The following is a 23,240-nucleotide window of genomic DNA, read 5'->3' as shown; positions in this document are numbered from 1 at the left end:
TGACCTCGAGGAATGTGAAGGTAAAGGCCATTGAGGAATTTCCAAGACAAATCTTAAAGAAAGAAGTGCTTTGATTTTTGGAACCAAGCGGATTCTACTAGAAGTCTGGTCCAAACATCAGCAGTGTGGTGGCATTGCTAACAGATTTACTAAAAAAAAACACAAAGTTTTGGTGGACAGAATAAGGCCAGGAGGCATTTGAAAATCTAAAAACAGTTTAAACCACCGCATCAGTTTTAGCTACACCAAATCTTTTGAAACCCTTCAAAGCTGCCATCAATACTAGTGTTACAGGAGTTGGAGTTGTACTGCTGCAGGAAGATGATGAAATTGAACAGCCAATTGGCTACTTTTCAAAGAAACTCAACACCCACCAGAGAAAATACTCTACCATCGAAAGAGAATTGCTGAGTTTGGTACTGTCCTTACAACATTTTAATGTTTATGTGAAGAACAATGTGTCAGAGACAGTTACATACACGGACAACAAACCTCTTACCTTTTTGGAAAGATTTAAAGACAAAAATATGAGACTATTTTGTTGAAGTCTTACTATTAATTTACAAATTGTACATGTTACAGTTCATAAAAATGTGATAGCAGATGGGTTATTAAGGATTTAAAGGAAAAGGTATAGGTAAGATTGGACACATTCCAATGTTAGATGTGTGCAGAAATTAATATGAAAGTATAACTTAGATTAATTTTCTTTGTATTTCATTGTAATTGGATTATGAATTAGAAAAAAATGAAGGCATCTTTTCATTATGATGATTCTTTTTTTCTTAAGGGGGAGGTGTTATGAAGTTGAAGGCATATACTGTATCTTTAAGAGAGTGAATGCTGTTTTGAACTGAGAGATTACAAGCATCTTCTTCACTATCCTATCTACCTGCGACTCCACTTTCAAGGAGCTATGAACCTGCACTCCAAGGTCTCTTTGTTCAGCAACACTCCCTCAGAACTTACCATTAAGTGTATAAGTCCTGCTAAGATTTGCTTTCTCAAAGTGCAGCACCTCACATTTATCTAAATTAAACTCCACCTGCCACTCATCCTATTGGCTCAACTGATCAAGATCCCGTTGTAATCTGAGGTAACCGTTTTGCTGTCCACTACACCTCCAATTTTGATGTCATCTGCAAATTTACTAACTATATCTCTTATGTTCATATCCAAATCATTTATATAAATGACGAAAAGTAGTGGACCCAGCACAGATCCTTGTGGCACTCCACTGGTCACTGCCTCCAGTATGAAAAGCTGTAGGGAGAGGTTGAATAGGCTGGGGCTGTTTTCCCTGGAACGTCAAAGGCTGAGGGGTGACCTTATAGAGGTTTATAAAATCATAAGGAGCATGGATAAATTAAATAGACAAAGTCTCTACCCGGGGTGGGAGAGTCCAGAGCTAGAGGGCATAGGTTTAGGGTGAGAGGGACACCAGACACACACACCCACATACACATACATGCTTGTGGGGTGAATTTGTACTTGCAGAGTTACATTGTACTTTGCTCAAAAACTGCATGAATCCATGTAAGACTCTGTTAACGTATTTTTTAGATTAGAATCAGCCTAAACATTACGGCACAGACAACAGTACATAAGGGGCTAACACCTTCAACACATTATCTGGGCTGACACCAATTATTAAAGTTAACCTGAGAATGTAACTTTTAAAAAAAATTTTGTGATTTACACATGAAAGGAGTGAAACTAGCATGGTCATTCTAACAGATGAGAGACTTAACAAACAATCAAGGTATTTTTCAATGTATAATTTCAGTTACATTACACTGTAAATTTTTGCTATAAATTCTGTGTCTTACAACCGTGTACACCACAATCACTTGCTAAAGGAGCAGTGCTCCGAAAACTAGTGCTTCCAATTAAATCTGTTGGACTATAACCTGGTGTCGTGAGATTTTTAATTTTGTACACCCAGTCCAACACTGGCATCTCCAAATCATGACTCTTTATCAAAGGTACCTTTTCACATGAAACATACTCACACTAAAAAGAAAGACGATGACCCAGGGACATCCTCAGCTGGAAGAGTGAGGTCACAGAAGACAACAGCAGTTGTGTGGTTTTGAAATTAACTTGATGTAATTTTAATAAGTGTCTTATTGTTCCAGCATATTGTTATAGGGTTGGAGGCATGGGAGGAACCGCGATTATCCGAACAATACAGGCGGGGAGTATTTTTTCGATAATCAAATGCCGGATAATCAAGGTTCCTCTATAATATTAAGAGAAAGGGGGGGCTTAGAGTTGTGAATTATTGTTGTTTAATGATCACTTTTAGAGTTAAAAAAATTGATGTTATTTTGTTTTAAATAGTGGGATTTGGGAGTTCTCTGTCACTCATGTTTCAACAGATTACGAGGCGAGGCGAGCTTTTCTGCATGTTTAATTTAATTAAGAGGGGTTCAACTCCATATCGTAATAGTTGTGCCGAGTGCAGGAGACTGGGACCAGCGTAGGTAGTCGTACATTTTTGGCTGTACAGACACAATGGATCAAAAGGCTCTTCTCTCCTGTATGATGCTATATACAAAGTGATCTAAGTGTCTTTGTTTTTAACCTTTAGTGACTTATTGACAAGTGCAGCAAGCTATTAGGAATATTCATGGTAAGTTAGTGTTTATCACAACAGGATTTGAGAACAGGAGGAATGAAATTTGCTTCAGTTCTATATATGCTTGGTTAGACTGCAGCTGGAGTAATGTGAAGTTTTGGTTGCCTCAGAATATTGTCATAGAGGGAGTGCAATGAAGATTTGCCAGGATGGCAGGGTTGTCTCATGAAGAGACCAGGCAAACTAGACCTGTATTTCTCCAGATTTCAAAGATTGAAAGATGTTATTTGAACCTACAAAATACTTAAAATTAATGGACAGGACAGATGTGGTCAAAATGTTTCCCCTGGTTAGGGAATTTAAAACCAAGGGAGTAAGTGGTTACCACTCAGGTGAGAGATAAAGAGAATTCATTTTACTCAGAAGGGTTGTGAACCTTTGCAATTCTCTACCTCCAAGTGGAAGCTCACCCTTTGAGTATATTCAAGACAAGAGTACAAATGATTTTCGATGACTAGAGGTGTACATGGTAAAAGGGATGGAGTAAGTAAAAGTAATCAGAATGTTCAATCAGCCATGATCATATGGAGCAGTGGGACAGGCACGATGGCCCGTGCAGGTTCCTATATTAAACTTGTTACAAATTCGCTTACATTGTCCAAATGAGGTGTGTGTAAAAGGAGTTCAGTCAGAGTCATAGAGATGTACAGCATGGAAACAGACCCTTCGGTCCAACCTATCCATGCCGACTTGATATCCCAACCCAATCTAGTCCCACCTGCCAACATCAGGCCCATATCCCTCCAAACCCTTCCTATTCATATACCCATCCAAATGCCTCTTAAATGTTGCAATTGTACCAGCCTCCACCACATCCTCTGGCAGCTCATTCCATACACGTACCACCCTCTGCATGAAAACGTTGCCTCTGAGGTCTCTTTTATATCTTTCCCCTCTCACCCTAAACCTGTGCCCTCTAGTTCTGAACTCCCCGACCCCAGGGAAAAGACTTTGCCAATTTATTCAATCCATGCTTCTCATAATTTTGTAAACCTCTATAAGGTCACCCCTCAGCCTCCGACGCTCCAGGGAAAACAGCCCCAGCCTGTCACCCTCTCCCTGTAGCTCAGATCCTCCAACCCTGACAACATCCTTGTAAATCTTTTCTGAACCCTTTCAAGTTTCACAACATTTTTCCAATAGGAAAGAGACCAGAATTGCATGCAGTATTCCAACAGTGGCCTAACCAATGTCCTGTACAGCCACAACATGACCTCCCAACTCCTGTACTCAATACTCTGACCAATAAAGGAAAGCATACCAAACGCCTTCTTCACTATCCTATCTACCTGCGACTCCACTTTCAAGGAGCTACGAACCTGCACTCCAAGGTCTCTTTGTTCAGCAACACTCCCTAGGACCTTACCATTAAGTGTATAAGTCCTGCTAAGATTTGCTTTCCCAAAATGCAGCACCTCGCATTTATCTGAATTAAATTCCATCTGCCACTTCTCAGCCCATTAGCCCATCTGGTCCAGATCCTGTTGTAATCTGAGGTAACCCTCTTCGTTGTCCACTACACCTCCAATTTTGGTGTCATCTGCAAACTTACTAACTGTACCTCTTATGCTTGCATCCAAATCACTTATGTAAATGACAAAAAGTAGAGGGCCCAGCACGAATCCTTGTGGCACTCCACACACCCTCTCTGTCTTCTACCTTTGAGCCAGTTCTGTAACCAAATGGCTAGTTCTCCCTGTATTCCATGAGATCTAACCTTGCTAATCAGTCTCCCATGGGGAACCTTGTCGAACGCCTTACTGAAGTCCATATAGATCACATCTACTGCTCTGCCCTCATCAATCTTCTTTGTTACTTCTTCAAAAATCTCAATCAAGTTTGTGAGACATGATTTCCCACGCACAAAGCCACGTTGACTATCCTGAATCAGTCCTTGCCTTTCCAAATACATGTATATCCGGTCCCTCAGGATTCCTTCCAACAGGATATTGGTTAGGCCACTGTTGGAATATTGTATGCAATTCTGGTCTCCTTTCTATTGGAAAGATGTTTTGAAACTTGAATGGGTTCAGAAAAGATTTACAAGGATGTTGCCAGGGTTGGAGGATCTGAGCTACAGGGAGAGGCTGAACAGGCTGGGACTGTTTTCCCTGGAGCGTCGGAGGCTGAGGGGTGACCTTATAGAGGTTTACAAAATTATGAGAAGCATGGATTGAATAAATTGGCAAAGTCTTTTCTCTGGGGTCAGGGAGTCCAGAACTAGAGGGCATAGGTTTAGGGTGAGAGGGGAAAGATATAAAAGACACCAAAGGGGCAACTTTTTCATGCAGAGGGTGGTACGTGTATGGAATGAGCTGCCAGAGGAAGTGGTGGAGGCTGGTACAATTGCAACATTTAAGAGGCATTTGGATGGGTATATGAATAGGAAGGGTTTGGAGGGATATGGGCCGGGTACTGGCAGGTGGAACTAGATTGGGTTGGGATATCTGGTCGGCATGGACGGGTTGGACCAAAGGGTCTGTTTCCATGCTGTACATATCTATGACTCAACTTGCCCACCACCGAGGTCAGGCTCACTGGTCTATAGTTCCCTTGCTTGTCTTTACCGCCCTTCTTAAACAGTGGCACCACGTTTGCCAACCTCCAGTGGGGTACCCGAAGACTATCGATGATACAAATATCTCAGCACCTTTCTTTCTTTACCAGCTTTTCAATGTCACTTGAGAAACCATTCACTGAGAAGTGAAAGAGAATGTACATTCACAATATAATTTGGTGGACTGAAATGCTCTTTAATTGTCAGTATTACAAATTTCAGATTTCTATTAAAGCATATGCCAATTTTCCATCTTGAAGGAAAATCAAAAACTGGCTCCAGGAATTTCCTTTTTACATTACAAATGGAAGCAAATACACCCTTTATCTTCCAACAGAAAGGACAAAGGAGTCAACAGGCATTTGTTCAGGAGTACACAGCTTTTCAGGCATTTGTGTCATCACCATAAGACCACAGTAAAATTACCCCTCATTACATCTCCCCAATGTCTGGAGGATACCGTGAGGAGTTGCTATTGAGTGTTTCCAGATAACTGCCTCTCTCTAGGATGAAACTGGCTAACAGTTTAGAGCGTGCCCACTCTGATTCAAAGCACCTGACTGCGGATTAACCCTGGCTACGGGCAGCACAGTTGCTCAGTGGTTAGCACTGCTGCCTCACAGCGCCAGGGACCCGTGTTAGATTCCAGCCTCAGGTGACTGTCTGTGTGGAGTTTGCACATTCTCCCCATGTCTGTTTCCTCTGGGTGCTCCGGTTTCCTCCCACAATCCAAAAGATGTGGTCAGGTGAATTGGCCACACTAAATTGCCCATTGTGTTAGGTGCATTAGTCAGGGGTAAATATAGGGCAGGGGAATGGGTCTGGGTGGATTACTCTTCGGAGGGTCAGTGTGGACTTGTTGGGCCGAAGGGTCTGTTCCATACTGTAGGGAATCTATTCTAATCTAAATGTTTAAAGTGCTCCTGTGTTGTGCCAAATGCAAGGGCTCACACACCAAATGGAATAATACCTGCATTAAATTTTTTAACAATTTAGAATTTTCTTAGCGGTTGCAATGGAAAAACCACCACAAGCCATTGTATTTTTACAATAACAACCTTCAAATGAAAAGCTGATGTGAGAAAGCTCTCAGTATTTACAGGCGAATATAATGGCTGACCAGGTATCATTAATATGAACTGTCCTACACAAATGGAGACAGATTTGAAACTTTGATGTTACGTGGGATATCTGGCAGATTGATGTTCTTGACAGCAGAGACTGCACGAGCAGGAGCTCCAGAGAAGCCAGCCTAAAATTACAAAAACAAACTTTACTTTCATGACATATAAAGTAATTCAAACTGAACACAGGGAACGAAACCAACAAAAAAAGACATCCAGTAAGTCATTTGTTCAAAAGTGCAATGTTACAAGCAAAATACAAAGAGCTTCCAAAAAAGAGTGGAGACAAAATCAGAAAAAGGAGGAGGAAATTAGTAAAGTGGAGTTACGTGTTAAATTTCCAACAATGTTGCTCCTTTCATGGAAAGTAGCTTGGCAAACCTCGTTAATCCACAACCTGCAAATACCAAGCGGTCAAATAAAAACACAGTAGTCTCTGCAGTGCACCTCACTCTTCAATCAGTATTCAGTCTGATCAGTGATAATTCATCTGTGTACTGCAGCCAGTCCATCTTAATCACATGTAAACAGCTATGAACTATCAACATATGGCTCTACTGGTTAAAACTCTAAACCTTTTAAAACTGCTATATATACATTCAGACACAGACAAACAGATAAACACTATTTTTATGGGTGGGGCAACACAGTTCAATAGCACCAATCCACTGAGTCCATTGAAATGTTCCCTTTGCTTATCAAGACTTTAGAGTTATAGAGTAATACAGCATGGAAATTGGCCCTTCAGCCCAAACTGGTCTATGTTGACTCAGCTAATTCCAATTGTTTGCATTTGTTCCATACCCCTCTAAACGCTTTCCAAAAAATGTACCTATCCAAATGTTTTTTAAACTTCGCTATTGTACTTGCCTCAACCAGTTTCTCTGGCAGCCCATTCCATATGCACAGCGCACTCTGTGTGAAGAAGTTGCCTCTTAGGTCCTTTCTAAATCTTTCTCCTCTCACCTTAAACCTATGCCGTCTAGTTTTCAATTCCCCATCCCTGGGAAAATGATGATATGCATTCATCCTTCATCCTATCTATGCCCCTAATGATTTTATACACCTCTATCAGGTCATCCCTCATTCTCTTACATTCCAAGGAATAAAGTCCTACCCTGGCCAACCTCTCTCTATAACTCAGAACTACTAGCCCTGGCAACATCTTCGTAAATCTTTGCATTCTTTTCAGTTTAACAAAGTCTTTCCTATAACAGGGTGATCAAAACTGTACACAATTCTCCAAATGCGGCCTCACCAACTTACAAAAATGCAACAGAACATCCCAACTCCTATACTCAATACCTCGACTGATGAAGACCAGCTAAATACCTTCTTCACCACCTTGTCTACCTTTGACGTCATTTTCAACAAACAATGTACTTGCAGTTCTGGGTCCCTCTGTTCCACAACACTCCTCACGACCTGACCATTTATTGTACAAGTCCTGCCTTGGTTTGACTTTCTAAAGTGCAACACCTCACGCTTCTCCACTGAACTGCATTTGTCAATCCACAGCCCACTTCCCCATCTGATCAAGATCCCTCTGTAACTTTTGATAACTTTTCTCACTATCAACGATATCTCCTAATTTTGTATCATCTGCAAACTTTCTAATCATGTCTTGTATATTCACATCCAGATTATTTATACAAATAACAAAGGTCCCAGCACCGATCCCTATGGCACACCATTAGTCCAGGCCTCCAGTCTGACAAACAACCTTCAATCGTCACCATCTGCTTTTTATCATCAAGTCAATTTTGAATCCAATTAGCTCGGTCTGTTGTGGCCTGTTTGCCGAGCTGGGAATTTGTGTTGCAAACGTTTCGTCCCCTGTCTAGGTGATATCCTCACTGCTTGGGAGCCTCTTGTGAAGCGCTTCTGTGTTGGTTCCTCCGGCATTTATAGTGGTTTGTCTCTGCCGCTTCCGGTTGTCAGTTCCAGCTGCAGTGGCCGGTATATTGGGTCCAGGTCGATGTGCTTATTGATAGAATCTGTGGATGAGTGCCATACCTCTAGGAATTCCCTGGCTGTTCTCTGTTTGGCTTGCCCTGTAATAGTAGTGTTGTCCCAGTTGAATTCATGTTGCTTGTCATCTGCATGTGTGGCTACTAAGGATCGCTGGTCGTGTCGTTTCGTGGCTAGTTGGTGTTCATGGATGCGGATTGTTAGCTGTGTTCCTGTTTGTCCTATGTAGTGTTTTGTGCAGTCCTTGCATGGGATTTTGTACACTACATTGGTTTTGCTCATGCTGGGTATCAAATCCTTCGTTCTGGTGAGTTGTTGTCTGAGAGTGGCTGTGGGTTTGTGTGCTGTTATGAATCCTAATGGTCACAGTAGTCTGGCTGTCAGTTCGGTCTCCCTGGATCCCATGCGAACTAACCTTCTTGACTAGCCTGGTGTGTGGGACCTTGTCAAAGACCTTACTAAAGTCCATATAGACAACATCCACTGCCCTACCCTTAACTATCCTCATGATTACTTCTTCAAAAAAGAAACTCAACAAACTTTGTCAGACATGACTTCCCATGCAAAAATCCATGCTGACTACTCCAAATCAGATTTTGACTATCCAAATGTTGGTTGATCCTGTCTCTTGGTATTCTTTCCAATAACTTGCCTACCATTGATCTCTCTCTCTCTCTCACACGCCGCATACACGTTTAAATCTATGGTGTGAAGTTGCATTTGCAGAATGATAATTGCAGATACATTTTATTCTGTTCAAAAGCACACAATCTGCAGGCAGTAAATCCATGTAACATTTTATAAATTCCTATATTGGAAATTGAACCAGTCTGACTCAAGATTGGGATACAGACACTCTAATCTCACCCCTTTAATGCATTGTCTAAGGTTAGATGTCACTTTTTTAAAAAATAAAACCTTGCTACCTTGAGAATGTGATTTGAAAGAAGTTTTGGGATCTACATATTAATTTTTAGATTAGATTAGATTAGATTAGATTAGATTTACAGTGTGGAAACAGGCCCTTCGGTCCAACAAGTCCACACCGACCTGCCAAAGCGCAGCCCACCCATTCCCCTACATTTACCCCTTACCTAACACTACAGGCAACTTAGCATGGCCAATTCACCTGACCTGCACATCTTTGGACTGTGGGAGGAAACCGGAGCACCCGGAGGAAACCCACGCAGACACGGGGAGAACGTGCAAACTCCACACAGTCAGTCGCCTGAGGCGGGAATTGAACCCGGGTCTCTGGTGCTGTGAGGCAGCAGTGCTAACCACTGTATTTATACTAGGCTCAGAGAAGGTGAGTCATGGCTCCAGAAGCAAAGGGAACAATAAAGAGGTGATAATGACAGTGCATAGAGAGATTATAGGGAGATTAGGAGCTGTGAATGACCAAGACTGAAGCCAGTGCTATGTGACAAAATATGTGGGGGATGGGGAATATGAGGAAGCAGAGGCAAAATGGAACATAGGGGAGAAGGGTAGCAAAGGGGGAAGAGGTGAAGAAAAAGGTGATGAGAGAGTGGGGAGCGAGAGAAAGAGAGACAATCAAGAAATAAGAGGTACAGAACAGTGAAAATAAATTTAAAAAGTAAATAAAATAAATGAAATAAAATTACGGAGCAGAATGAAAACAAAGGGGTCGAGATGGGATAATCATCTGAAGTTGTTGAATTCAATGTTGAGACCGGCAGGCTGTAACATGCCTAGTTGGAAGATGAGATGCTGTTACTCCAGTTTGCGTTGAACTTCACTGGAACATTGCAGCAGGCCAAGGGCAGACATGTGGGCATGGGAATAGGATTGTGTGTTGAAGTGGCAAGCCATGGGAAGGTCCGTGACCTGATTGCGTACAGACCGAAGGTGCTCAGCAAAGCGATCACCCAGTTTTGTCTCTCCGATATAGAGGAGACCACATTGGGAGCAACGAATGCTATAGACCAAATTGAAAGAGGTACAAGTGAAATGCTGCTTAATCTGAAATGAGTGTCTGGGGCCTTGGATGGTGAGCATGGAAGAGGTAAAGGGGCAGGTATTGCACCTTCTGCGATTGCATGGGAAGGTGCCATGTGTGATGGGAGAGGTGTTAGGTGTGATGGGAGAGGTGTTAGGTGTGATGGGAGAGGTGTTAGGTGTGATGGGAGAGGTGTTAGGTGTGATGGGAGAGGTGTTAGGTGTGATGGGAGAGGTGTTAGGTGTGATGGGAGAGGTGTTAGGTGTGATGGGAGAGGTGTTAGGTGTGATGGGAGAGGTGTTAGGTGTGATGGGAGAGGTGTTAGGTGTGATGGAGGAGTGCACTAGATTGTCCCGGAGGGAGGGATCAATCTCTGTGGAATGCAGACAGGGGAGGGAAGATATGTTTAGTGGTGGCGCCGTGCTGGAGTTGGCAAAAATGGCGGAGGATTATTCTTTGCATGTGAAGGCTGGTGGGGTGAAAGGTGAGAACAAGAGGGACCCTATCCTTGTTCTGGGAGGGGAGGGAGGGGGTGAGTGTTGTGGCATGGGAAGTGGACCACACGCTGTCGAGAGCCCTGTCAACAACTGTAGGTGGGGAGCCACGGTTGGAGAAGGACACATATTAAGAGCACCACTTTGGTGCTGAGGGAGAGTATGGTTCAGGTCTAGAATGCACTGCCTGAGAGTGTGGTGGAAGCAGATTCAATTAAAGCTTTCAAAAGGAAATTGAACTGTTACAAGGAGAAGGCAGCAGAATAACACGAACCGGTATGCTCATTTGGAGAACCAGTGCAGGCACAATGGACCAAATGGCCTCCTGTGTTGTAGCAATTCTGCAATTTTCTCAGTTTTGGCAACTTTACCTGAATATCCTGGACAAGGTCACATGCTCATCACATCTAACAGGTCAAAAGAATTCTCAAACTATAACTTGGTGGTACACCAAAAAGAACCATGCTGCATATTCAGTCTGACTGCTTTGACATCAAGTGATAACAAAGTTTTCACTGGATTAAACCAACAATCAGCACCACGACTTCAATTCACTTCAAGTTAGACTTAATCATTACTCATTAAATACTCTGAATTTCACTAAATCATCTTTTTTACTGCTTGTTTCTTCAATTGTTAGAAACGACTGATGCTGTGATCGAAAGTATATCGATAGGGAGCTTGATCCAATCACAGACTAATCAATAATTAACTCAACTTTAACATGGGTATGAGATTGTCTTAATAATCACAATCTTTACAAGATTAGATTGCATCCCTGCAATCAGTTAAAAGATTAGTTTTTAATGAAGCTTGAAGATTTATCTAGGTTTATTTTGGTACAATTAGATTTTGGAATAAATTGTCCTTGACTCATGAAGCAATTAAGCAATTCAAAACTGTATTTTGTGATCCTACCAAATTATCATCATCACTTTCTAACTGCTGACTCTGCCACTCTACTAAACCAAGTAAACTAAATTATTCCAAAGGTTTATGATCCAATATAAAATTGTATATCAATGAAAAGCCAAAATACTTCATGTCAACACAGGCCTGGAATTAGTTCAAACACTGAAAACCAAGAGCAGAAGAAATTAAGGGACATGGGGTGTGGGATGGAGGAGTTGAAGTCAGCCATCTCTTATTCCTTTAGCTTGTGCTCTGTGCTGGGGCTGCAGATAAATATTTACAAAGGAATAAGTTCATTAGAGAGAGAAGATCAATGTGAGGTAGAATACTTTGGAACAGAAATAAGCAGAGAGAAGAATTAAAAATAGTTTCAAGAAAAGTGAAATCTGAGATTTACAGAAAATTTCAATCACAAAGGAGCACGATGCAAAGACTGAAATCATTCTGCGTCATGGTGTGAAAGGGAGAGGTCATGCCAGCATGTTGTACAACAACCGCCTCAGGCTCCAAACCAACAGGTACACAGGAGTAAACCATCAGGCCCACTCCAATCACCGATATCCTCCTCTTCCACTGCATCTGGCAGCAATGAGAGACCCAGGGTTACCGTGTGATGGACAGGAATTTCCTGCAGATGTATGTCAAATATTTCTTACCTCAGATTTTTCAAGTTTAGTCTGTGCCTCAACCTGTGACACAATCTCAGTCATGTTAGTCTCTAGGACCATTCCTCCCATTACCACCTCCTGAAGAATACAATGAACCTGCGAGGAAACAGACAATAGCATCTATTTACTGACTCAGTGACTCTCAGACAGACTACAAATAACTGATTGTATTGAAACAATGCACAAATTCCACAGAAAAATACAATTCAGTATTTGGTTCATAAAAATAATTTAAAATAAAGTTATTCTACTTTTAACAAAGCAACTACGTCTTCCTTTCAAATGTCTATTCTTCAGGATTTAATGAACAAGTTATTGCTGTGGCTCAGCTTCACGCTGTCTTAACCGAACAAAGACGCACTTCAACCAGGGCAGTAGACTGCAATGGGATTAATCTAACCTATTTGAGACCAGAAATCAGAAATGAATGGTTGGTGGATCTCTGTAGAAAAGCTGATTCAATATTACAATAAGGAAAGAGGTATATAAAAGGCTGCCTGACTTTAGTTATTCTTGACTTCCAGATATTTCCAATCTGCAAAATTCCAAAATTTGGAATTAAGAGTCTAGTGATGATCATAAATCCATTGTTGATTGTTGGAAAAAACTTTTTTGGTTCACTAATGCCCTTTAGGGCAGGAAACCACCTTCCTAATGTGGCCTACATGTGATTGCAGACCTACAGCAGTGTGGTTAACGCTCAACTGCTCTCTGGGCACTTAAAGATGAGCAATAAATGCTGCCTAGCCAGTGATGCCCTCATCCCGTGATTGAATAAAGAAAAGTATCTCTGTAATATCAGTATCAAATGGCATGGGGATAAGAGAAAACTGGGCACTTTGTTCTGGGAGGTAGCCATATCCTTGTAAATCTGGATTAACAAACTTCCATCAATTGATTGTTATTCCAAAGACTGTTCATGGACTAAAATGGTCACAAAGGTCACTTGACCACAGATTGAGAAAGATTCATGAGACCTAAATGTAATCACCAAAACTGTGTACACGGAAATGACATTTTAATCTAAATACACAAAAGCAGGCACATTAGTCAACATCAAGAAATCTTGTAGTGTTCTAGAGATCTACAGCATAGAAGCAGACCATTCAGTCCAATTTATCCATGCTGACCAGATATCTTAAATTAATCTGGTCCCATTTGTTCGTATTTGGCCCATATCCCTCTAAACTCTTCCTATTCATGTATCCATCCAGATGACTTTCAAATGTTGTAGTTGTATCAGCCTGTATATCTTGTATATCTTTCCCCTCTCACCTCAAACCTATGCCCTCTAGTTTTGCACACCCCCCACTGTGGGGAAAAGACCTTGTCTACTCACCCTATCCATGCCCCTCATGTCTTCAAAAACCTCTATAAAGTCACCCCTCAGCCTCTGATGATCCAGGGAAAATAGCCCCAGGCTATTCAGTCTTTTCCTATTGCTCAAACCCTCCAACCCTGGCAATGTCCTTGTGAATCTTTTCTGAACCATTTCAGGTTTCACAACATCCTTCCTATAGGAGGGAGACCAGAACTGCACACAGTATTCCAAAAGAGGCCTAACCAATATGCTGTACAGCTGTAACATGACCTCCCAACTCCTGCACTCAATGCATGAAACAAATAAAGGCAAATGACTTCCTATTAACCTGGACTCCAAGGTCTCTTTGCTCAGCAACACTCCCAAGGACCTTACCATTTGCCTTTCCAAAATGCAGGACCTCACATTTATATACATTTAACGTCCTCTGCCACTCCTCAGCTCATCGGCCCATCTGATCAAGATCCTATTGTACTGAGGTAACCTTCTTTGCTGTCTGTTACACCTCCAATTTTAGTGAGTAGGGAGAGACTAGAGCTCCTTAAAGACCAACAGGGTCACCTATGTTAGGGGGAGATACCAAACAAGTATTTTGCATCAGTGTTTACTGTGGAGAAGGATATGGAAAATAAAGAATGTGAGGAAATAAATAGTAACATCTTGAAAAATGTCCAAATCACAGAGATGGTGTTGCTAGATGTCTTAAAATGCATAAAGGCTGATAAATCCTCAGGATCTGATCAGGTGTACCCTAGTACTCTGTGGAAAGCTAGAGAAGTGATTGCTGGGCCTCTTGCTGAGATATTAGTATCATCAATAGCCACAGGTAAGGTGCTGGAAGACTGGAGGTTGGCTAATGTGGTGCCACTGTTTAAGAAAGGTGGTAAGAAAAATAAGGGAACTATAGACCAGTGAGGCTGACATCAGTGACGGGGAAGTTGTTAGAGGGAATCCTGAGGGATCTGATGTACATGTATTTGGAAAGGCAAGGACTGATTAGGGATAGTCAAATAACTTTGTACATGGGAAATCATGTCTGATGAACTTGATTGAGATTTTTGAAACAAGATGATTGATGCAGCAAACGTGAGATGTTCATTAAGGTTCCCCATGGGAGACTGATTAACAAGGTTAGATCTCATGGAACACAGGGAGAACTAGCCGTTTGGATACAGAACTGGCTCAAACGTAGAAGACAGAGGGTAGTGGTAGAAGGTTGTTTTTCAGACTGGCAGTACCAGCAGTAAGCCACAAGGATAGGTGCTAGGTCCACTGCTTTTCATCATTTACATAAATAAGTTGGATATGAACATAGAAGGTATGGTTAGTAAGTTTGCAGATGACACCAAATGTTCTTTTCCTGTTTTAATTCACACTTGTATAATAATTTCACATCGGAAAATGAAAGGCTCACCAGCTATTTAGCCAGCTTGGAAAGATAATGGAACCAGACTCAGGAATATACAATGAACTGAGCGTAAGTGATATAGTAAGTAAGTTTGCAGATGACACCAAAATTGGAGGTGTAGTGGACAGCGATGAAAGTTACCTCAGATTTAAATGCGATCTTGATCAGATGGGCCAATGGGCTGAGAAGTGGCAGATGGAGTTTAATTTAGATAAATGAAAGGTGCTACATTTTGGGAAAGTAAATCTTAGCAGGACTTATACACTTAATGGTAAGGTCCTAGGGAGTGTTGCTGAACAAAGAGACCTTGGAGTGCAGGCTCATTGCTCCTTGAAATCAGAGTCACAGATAGATAAGATAGTGAAGAAGGCATTTGGTATGTTTTGTACAGGAGTACAGGAGTTGGGAGGTCATATTACAGCTGTACAGGACATTGGTTAGGCCACTGTTGGAATATTGCGAGCGATTCTGGTCTCCTTCCTATCGGAAAGATGTTGTGAAACTTGAAAAGGTTCAGAAAAGATTTACAAGGATGTTGCCAGGGTTGGATGATTTGAGCTATAGGGAGAGGTTGAATAGGCTGGCGGTTTTCCCTGGAGCCTCGGGGGCTATGGGGTGACCTTATAGAGGTTTATAAAATCATGAGGGGCATGGATAGGGTGAATAGACAAAGTCTTTTCCCCAGGGTGGGGGAAATCCAGAACTAGAGGGCATAGGTTTCGGGTGAGAGGGGAAAGATATAAAAGAAACCTAAGGGGCAACGTTTTCATGCAGAGGGTAGTACGTGTATGGAATGAGCTGTCAGAGGAAGTGGTGGAGGCTGATATAATTGCAACATTTAAAAAGCTTCTGGGTGGGTCTATGAATAGGAAGGGTTTGGAGGGATATGGGCTGGGTGCTGCCAGGTGGGACTAGATAGGGTTGGGATATCTGGTTGGCATGGACAAGTTGGACCGAAGGGTTTGTTTCCGTGCTGTACATCTCTATGACTCCATATACATACTTTTCAGCAGCAGAACAGAGATAAAGAACATGGATTCCCAACACCAAATTGACTGAAGTTGGTGTTTGTGAGAAGGACTGGTGATTAACAGCTATGGTTTCCAAACACTCACTCAATGGGTTTTCCTCAAGACAAGTCACCATTGGGCTGTTCTCTCATTACAGAGACAAAACTGGTGGTGATTTAACCTGAAGGCCACTACACCTCAGGTGAGAAAAAAGGTTGAGAAGGAGAGTCCTCCATAGTACCCTTAACCAGTGAGGGGAATTGAACCCACATTGTTGTATCACACAGCTTTGCAAACCAATCATGCAGCCAACTGAGCTAAACCGATGCCTGGCCTGGCCCAGCAGACTCCTCCCATAGCGTCATCCTGGAATGGCTTGGCAACCCACCGGCCTGGCATAGCTGCCTCCCCGCATGGCATCCTTGGCCCGCCCGGCGTGGCAGTCTGAAGCAATCTCTTAGTCTCATGATCCCCAAGGTGAAGCCCAGTGCAGTCTGGAGCCAATGCCTAGTCTGGACTGGAAGCTATGTGCCAGTATGGTCTGCTGTTCTGAACTTTTATTTTCTGCAATGCCTGACATTTTATTTCTCTACTGTCTAAAATCTTGTAACTAAAGAAAATAAAACGAGATACCTTTGTACTTAAGTCAGTGCTTTAAGTGGCAACGTATAAATTTTTCACTGTATTCATTTACTATATCTAATTCTTTCTCCCACAAGTGAAATGAGGAAAAGAATTCTGAGAAAGAGTGAAGGCTGCTTTAATTAGCTTTGATCATAATAAGATTTTGGCCCTTGATAGTTTTGCTCAGTATTGCAGTATTTCAAGTAGCCTTTAATCCTCAATTTCTTCTTTTAATGGTGTCTCTCGGTGCTCTTAAGTATTCTAACAAAATGGTGTCTATCACAGCAGTGTTAACTTTGATGAATCACTGTTCCACAAAGCCAAGGCAAATATATTGGCTTCCCTTATGGTGTCCTTTCAGTCTCCTGTTTCCTCAGAGTTTTAAATTGTCTCACTTTTACAAAGACTCAAAGTGTTCCAAAGGGTTAATCCAATTCAAATGTCTCCCTTTGTGATTGATACTGAGATAACACATCAGTCTGTCTGCTTTTTGGCTGACAGTAAATCAATGTGACTTCTGGACACATCTTGTAAAGCCTTTTTTACAATATATTTAATATTATAACACTTGACCTTTCAAAAGTATGTCAAAGGATCACAGGTTTAAACCAGAAAAATAAAAATTCAGAATTAGTACCAGAATATTGATTCTCACATGAGCCTGATGATCAGACAGCACTGGAAGGAAATACCAAAATCAATTAAGAACCAAGTGGAGACAACTGGGAAATTTTAGGGACAATCCTGGAGCATCTAATTTAGGCTAAATGATCTTTCTCAACTGGAATGATTTTGAGTGTTTGATACAGTTCCCCACAATGGAAATCCTAAAGCACTTCACCACTCTTTGTGTCGGCAAACAGGAATTATGTTGTGCAAGATTCCACAAACAGCAATGGAATCAATAACCAGGTCACCTACTCAACCACAAAATCAAAATACTGTGGAAATCTGAAACAGAAAATTTGATTTATCGGAAACATTAACCTTATTTCTTTGCAAATTTTATCTGACTTATTAAGTATTTCCAGTATTTACTGTTCTTGCTTCAGAAAATCAACTTCTGTGATAAATCTCCAACAAATGATCTTGATTTGCACTATCAGGAAACATTACAATGACTAAAGCTGAATTGGGAGTAAAGGTTGTGAAGAATGAGTGCAAGTGGTATTAATGCAACATATCAAATGATAAAAAAAAGGTTGTCAGCTTTTTTTCCCCCCTTGAGATTGATATCATGCAAAATAAACATTTATTACGATAAGTAATCTAAAATAATGTTTGATTTACCTGCTCTATTGCAGTATGTCCTGATGGAACTTCCATGTGAGAGTCGCAAAGAATCATTGAACTGAGACTTTCAACTCGACTTTGTGATTGCCTCAGTCTTGCCTCACAATTTACATATATATTGTGTTTTTAAGCTAGCAAAATATCCCATGATGTTTCATTATGTCAGAAACATCAGGATTTGATTTGAAAACTGAAGAGTTTGAAACATAATTTCTGTTTAATTCCTCCACTATGTTGCTAGTGTAATAACTTGGTCAGAGTTTAATTCTTTATAATAATAGAACCATTACCGTGCAGAAGGAAGCCATTCTGCCCAATGTCCCTGCACTGGTTCTGTTACCAAGTGCTAATTTCTGCTAACACCAGTTCTATCCAAATAATGCCTTAATTGAACTTGCTTCCATTATATTTCCAGGCAGCATTCCATGTCCAAACTACCCGCTGTGTGAAACAGTATTCTTTTTCTTCACAACACCCTTGCTTCATTTGCATTTCACTTTAAATCTACGCCCTCATTTATTCATTCTTTTATGAGTGGGAACTGCTATTCCTATCTACACGCTCCAGCTGGCTCATGATTTTCCAAATCTTTATTAGATCTCCTCTCAGATTTCTCTCCAAGGAGAAGAGTCCCAACCTCTCCAATCTAGCTTCATAACTGGAATTTAACATTCTTGGTACCATTCTTGTAAGCAATTTTACTCTTCTCCAATATGTACACATCCTTCCTGTAATGTTGCGCCCAAAACTGCACACAATATCTCAGCTGGAATCTGATGTGTGTCTTGTACAGTTCAACATCACCTCCTTTCTCTTGTATTCTATGCATCCTTAATTAACTGTTCGCTCCATCTGTCCTGACATTTTCAATGATCTGTGCACATACAGACTCAGGTACCTTTGCTCTTGCACTCTCTTTAGAATTGTTCTCCCTATTTTATCTTGTTTTTCAACGTTCTTCCAACCAAAGTGCATCATCCCACAATTCTCTGCATTGATCATCAAACTACATTGATATCCCCTATCTGCCTACTCCACCAACTTGTCAATGTCCTTTTAGAGTTTTACACCGTCCTCCTCACAGATTATAACTTTGCAACTTTAGTGTCATCTGCAAACTTTGAAATGTGTCCTACCCACCATGAACTGGATCATTAATATCTAAACAGAAAAGAAAGGTCCTAGTACTAAACCCTGGGGGACTCCACTGGAGGATAGGGCAGATGAATGAATGGCTAAGGAGCTGGTGTAAGGTGCAAGAATTTACATTTTTGAACTACTGGGATACATTTGAGGCTGGTACAGGTAGATAAGGGAAGCAAGTTAATTGATCAAGACAAGAGGCTTGACAGCTAAGGCAGATGAATTAGGGCATGGTTGGAAACATGGGTCTGGGATATCATAACTATTACAGAAATGTGGCTCAGGGAATGCAGGATTGGCAGCTTAATGTTCTGAGGTATATAATGTTCAGGAAGGATAGAAAGGTGGGGGGGGGGGAGCAAGAGAGGGGGGACAGTGGTGTTTTTGGTAAAGGATAACATTATGGTTGTACTTAGGGAGCATGTCATGAGAGAACGTCCAGGGAAGTTATATGGGTTCAACTGAGAAATAAGAAAGGGATAATCATTTTATTAGGATTGTACCAAAGGCCTCCCAATAGTCACCAAGAAACTGAGAAGCAAATTTGTAATGAGGTCTCAGACATCTGTAAGAATAATATGGTTGTGATGGTTGGGGATTTTAACTTTCCAAACATAAACTAGGATTCCACAATGTTAAGAGTTTGGATAGAAAGGATTTTGTTAAGTGTGTACAAGAATTTTTTCTTATTCAATAGGTGGATGAAAATATTTGAGAAAGAGCAAAACATGATTTTCTCTTGGGAAATAAGGCAGGGCGAGTGACTGAGGTGTCAGTGGGGAGCACTTTGGGGCAAGTGATCATAATTCTTTTAGTTTTAAAACAGTTGTAGAAAAGGATAAACCTAATCTAAACATTATAGTTCTAAATTGGAATAGGGCCAATATTAGGCAGTGTGGATTATAGGTAAAGTAGTGTTACTTCTGCAATTATAATTACTTATGCAAGGCAAATGAACTCACACCAGTGTGTAATTGTTTCAACTAAGAGCTGAGTCAACAAGAATGCAAACTATGTGGAAGAAATACATAATTGTTTTTGTATTAGCTAAAATTGTATGCAAGAATGAAACGTGACTGCAAAACAATGGTAGATGTTACAGACAAATAGATAAGTATTCACTCAGGAACAGGACACTGTTGCTGATGTGAATATTGAGTCACAAGTGATTAGAATGGATGGCCTTGAGGTACGTAGGGAAGAGGTCTGGGGAATACTGGAAAGGATGAAAATAGATAAGTCCCCTGGGCCTGATGGCATTTATCCTAGGATCCTCTGGGAAGCAAGGGAGGAGATAGCGGAGCCATTGGCCTTGATTTTTATGTTGTCGTTGTCTATGGGAATAGTGCCAGAAGACTGGAGGATAGCGAATGTGGTCCCCTTGTTCAAGAAGGGGAGCAGGGATAGCCCGAGTAACTATAGGCCAGTGAGTCTCACTTCTGTTGTGGGCAAAGTCTTAGAGAGATTGTAAGGGATAGGATTTATGAACATCTGGATAGGAATAATGTGATCAAGGATAGTCAGCATGGTTTTGTGAAGGGCAGGTCGTGCCTCACAAACCTTATTGAATTCTTTGAGAAGGTGACCAAGGAAGTGGACGAGGGTAAAGCAGTAGATGTTCAATAAGGTACCCCATTGCAGGCTAATGCAAAAACTATGGAGGTATGGCATTGAGGGTGCATTAGAGGTTTGGATTAGGAATTGGCTGGCTGGAAGGAGACAGAGGGTAGTAGTTGATGGTATAGGTTCATCTTGGAGCGCAGTTACTAGCGGTGTTCCACAAGGATCTGTTTAGGGACCATTGCTGTTTGTCATTTTTATAAATGACCTGGAGGAGGGGCTTGAAGGGTGGGTGAGCAAGTTTGCGGATGACACGAAAGTCGGTGGAGTTGTGGACAGCGAAGATGGATGTGGCAGGTTACAGCGCGATATAGGTAAGTTGCAGAGCTGGGCAGTAAGGTGGCAAATGGAATTCAATGTAGCTAAGTGTGAAGTCATTCACTTTGGTAGGAGTAACAAGAAGATGGATTACTGGGCTAATGGTAGACTACTTGGTAGTGTGGATGAGCAGAGGGATCTTGGTGTCCATGTACACACATCTCTGAAAGTTGCCACCCAGGTAAATAGTGCTGTGAAGAAGGCTTTATTGGTAGAGGAATTGAGTTCCGGAGTCCTGAGGTCATGTTGCAGTTGTATAAGACTCTGGTGCGGCCTCATCTGGAGTATTGTGTGCAGTTTTGGTCGCCATACTAGAGGAAGGATGTGGAGGCATTGGAACGAGTGCAGAGGAGGTTTACCAGGATGTTGCCTGGCATGGTAGGAAGATCGTATGAGGAAAGGCTGAGGCACTTGGGACTTTTCTCATTGGAGAAAAGAAGGTTTAGGGGAGATTTGATGGAGGTGTACAAGATGATTAGGGGTTTAGATAGGGTTGACAGTGAGAACCTTTTTCTGCGTATGGAGTCAGCTGTTATTAGGGGACACAGCTTTAAATTAAGGGGTGGTAGGTATAGGACAGATGTTAGGGGTAGATTTTTTACTCAACGGGTTGTGAGTTCATGGAATGCCCTGCCAGTAGCAGTGGTGGACTCTCCCTCTTTATGGTCATTTAAGCGGGCATTGGACAAGCATATGGAGGTTATTGGGCTAGTGTAGGTTAGGTAGGCTTCGGTCTTCGCAACATCGAGGGCCGAAGGGCCTGTACTGCGCTGTATTTTTCTATGTTCTATAAGGTGCTGTGAGGATATAGGTTAAGCCAGATATGCTTGCACAAGCAGTAGTTATAAGCATCTGTTTCACTTTTACAGAAACATAGGAACAAACCCCAATTAGAAGGTCATAAGGATCAGTACGGTTGGGGAAAGCACAGATGAAGGGAGTAGATAATACCTAACAATGGGCCACAGCAGGATGTGGTCAAACGGCCTTTTGATAAGCATTTTGTCACAGATAAGGCCGGATAAGGCAAAAGATAAACAGGAGTAATGGGTGCTGGTCTTAGAGAAGTGGAAGATGTAAACGGGGAGGAGCAATGTAATAAAAAAAATAGGAACCAAATTACATAAATATCGTGTATTCGTTGGATTCAGGGTGTGTGTGTGTCCCTGCTTTGTAGACAGTGGACATCGCACCCTCTTGCAAGGATAAAATAAATGACACTACTGATTCAGATCTTGTCTCAGACTGAAATTATTGAAGTGAGTGAGCTTTGTTTCTCACAGGCAGGAACTTTCAGAAGTTGGTTGGGGAGGTTGTTTGTGGATAAAGAGATGATTGGAAAGTGGGAGGCCTTTAAAAAAAACAGATAACAGGGGATTCAAGATGGCAGCAACTCAGCAAGTCTAAGTCTGTAGCAATCTGCCCAAGACTCAGGCAAAGTGGGATACCCGCCTCCACCACACCCTCTAAACCATTTAAAATAACTCTTACCCAGCATATTTAGTCATTTTGCACCAAACTTGAACAGTTTGGTGCTGTGCTTAAAATGACTAAGGTAAAAATGCCCGCAGCTCACAACAGGCAGGGACCTCTTTCCCACCCCCACCCCCTTCAGCAGCAGTGGAGATGTCCGCGGCCGCTTCGGAGGACTTACTGGCGGAGGTGAGCCTAGTCTCCATGAACAATAAGTTGCAGGAGACAATCGACGCAGTTATCGAAGAATCCAGGAGAAGTTGGGAGTTACTTTCAGTCATGCTGCAAAAGCACAACCAAGAAATTGAAAAACTTGAACATCGCGATGGAGGGGCGGAGCTAAAGGCCGCGACCTCAGAGACTGCCGCTGAATCGGCCATGGGCCGGGTCCAGGGTCTCGAACAGCGAGTCCGGACCTTGCAGAAACACACCGACGATCTCGATAATCGGGATCGTCGATAAAATATTCGGTTGCTGGACCTTCCCGAACGGGAAGAGGAAGGCCAGCTGGCAGTTTTTTTGGAACAATGGCTCCCTGAAATATTAAAATTGGAGTCTGGATCAGGTCAGGTGCGGGTAGAGTGGGCCCACCGGGTTGCTATACGCAGGCCTGGGTCAGACCAGCGCCCCCGCCTGGTTCTGTTCTGGCTCCAATGCTACAGAGAAACAGATGCTCCTGGAAGCCTCTAGAATCCTGGGG

General features: G+C 41.9%; 1 protein-coding gene across 2 annotated transcripts in view; it reads right to left on the bottom strand.

Moving 5' to 3' along the window:
* Positions 1-5,373: 5,373 nt before the first annotated feature.
* The window catches only part of LOC140469134 (AP-3 complex subunit sigma-2), a 91,566-nt gene continuing 73,699 nt past the window's right edge, over positions 5,374-23,240 (bottom strand). For both annotated transcript variants that reach the window (XM_072565451.1, XM_072565450.1), the window contains 2 exons: positions 12,319-12,426; positions 5,374-6,450 (listed from right to left, as the gene is read on the bottom strand). In XM_072565451.1, coding sequence (XP_072421552.1) covers positions 6,343-6,450; positions 12,319-12,426 — 216 coding nt within the window. In that variant the 3' untranslated portion in view covers positions 5,374-6,342. The remainder of the gene's footprint in view (positions 6,451-12,318; positions 12,427-23,240) is intronic.

This window comes from Chiloscyllium punctatum, chromosome 48 (assembly GCF_047496795.1).
Source record: "Chiloscyllium punctatum isolate Juve2018m chromosome 48, sChiPun1.3, whole genome shotgun sequence".
Lineage (NCBI taxonomy): Eukaryota > Metazoa > Chordata > Chondrichthyes > Orectolobiformes > Hemiscylliidae > Chiloscyllium > Chiloscyllium punctatum.
Note: the sequence above shows the minus strand (reverse complement) of the source record. Positions and strands in the feature narration are given on the sequence as shown.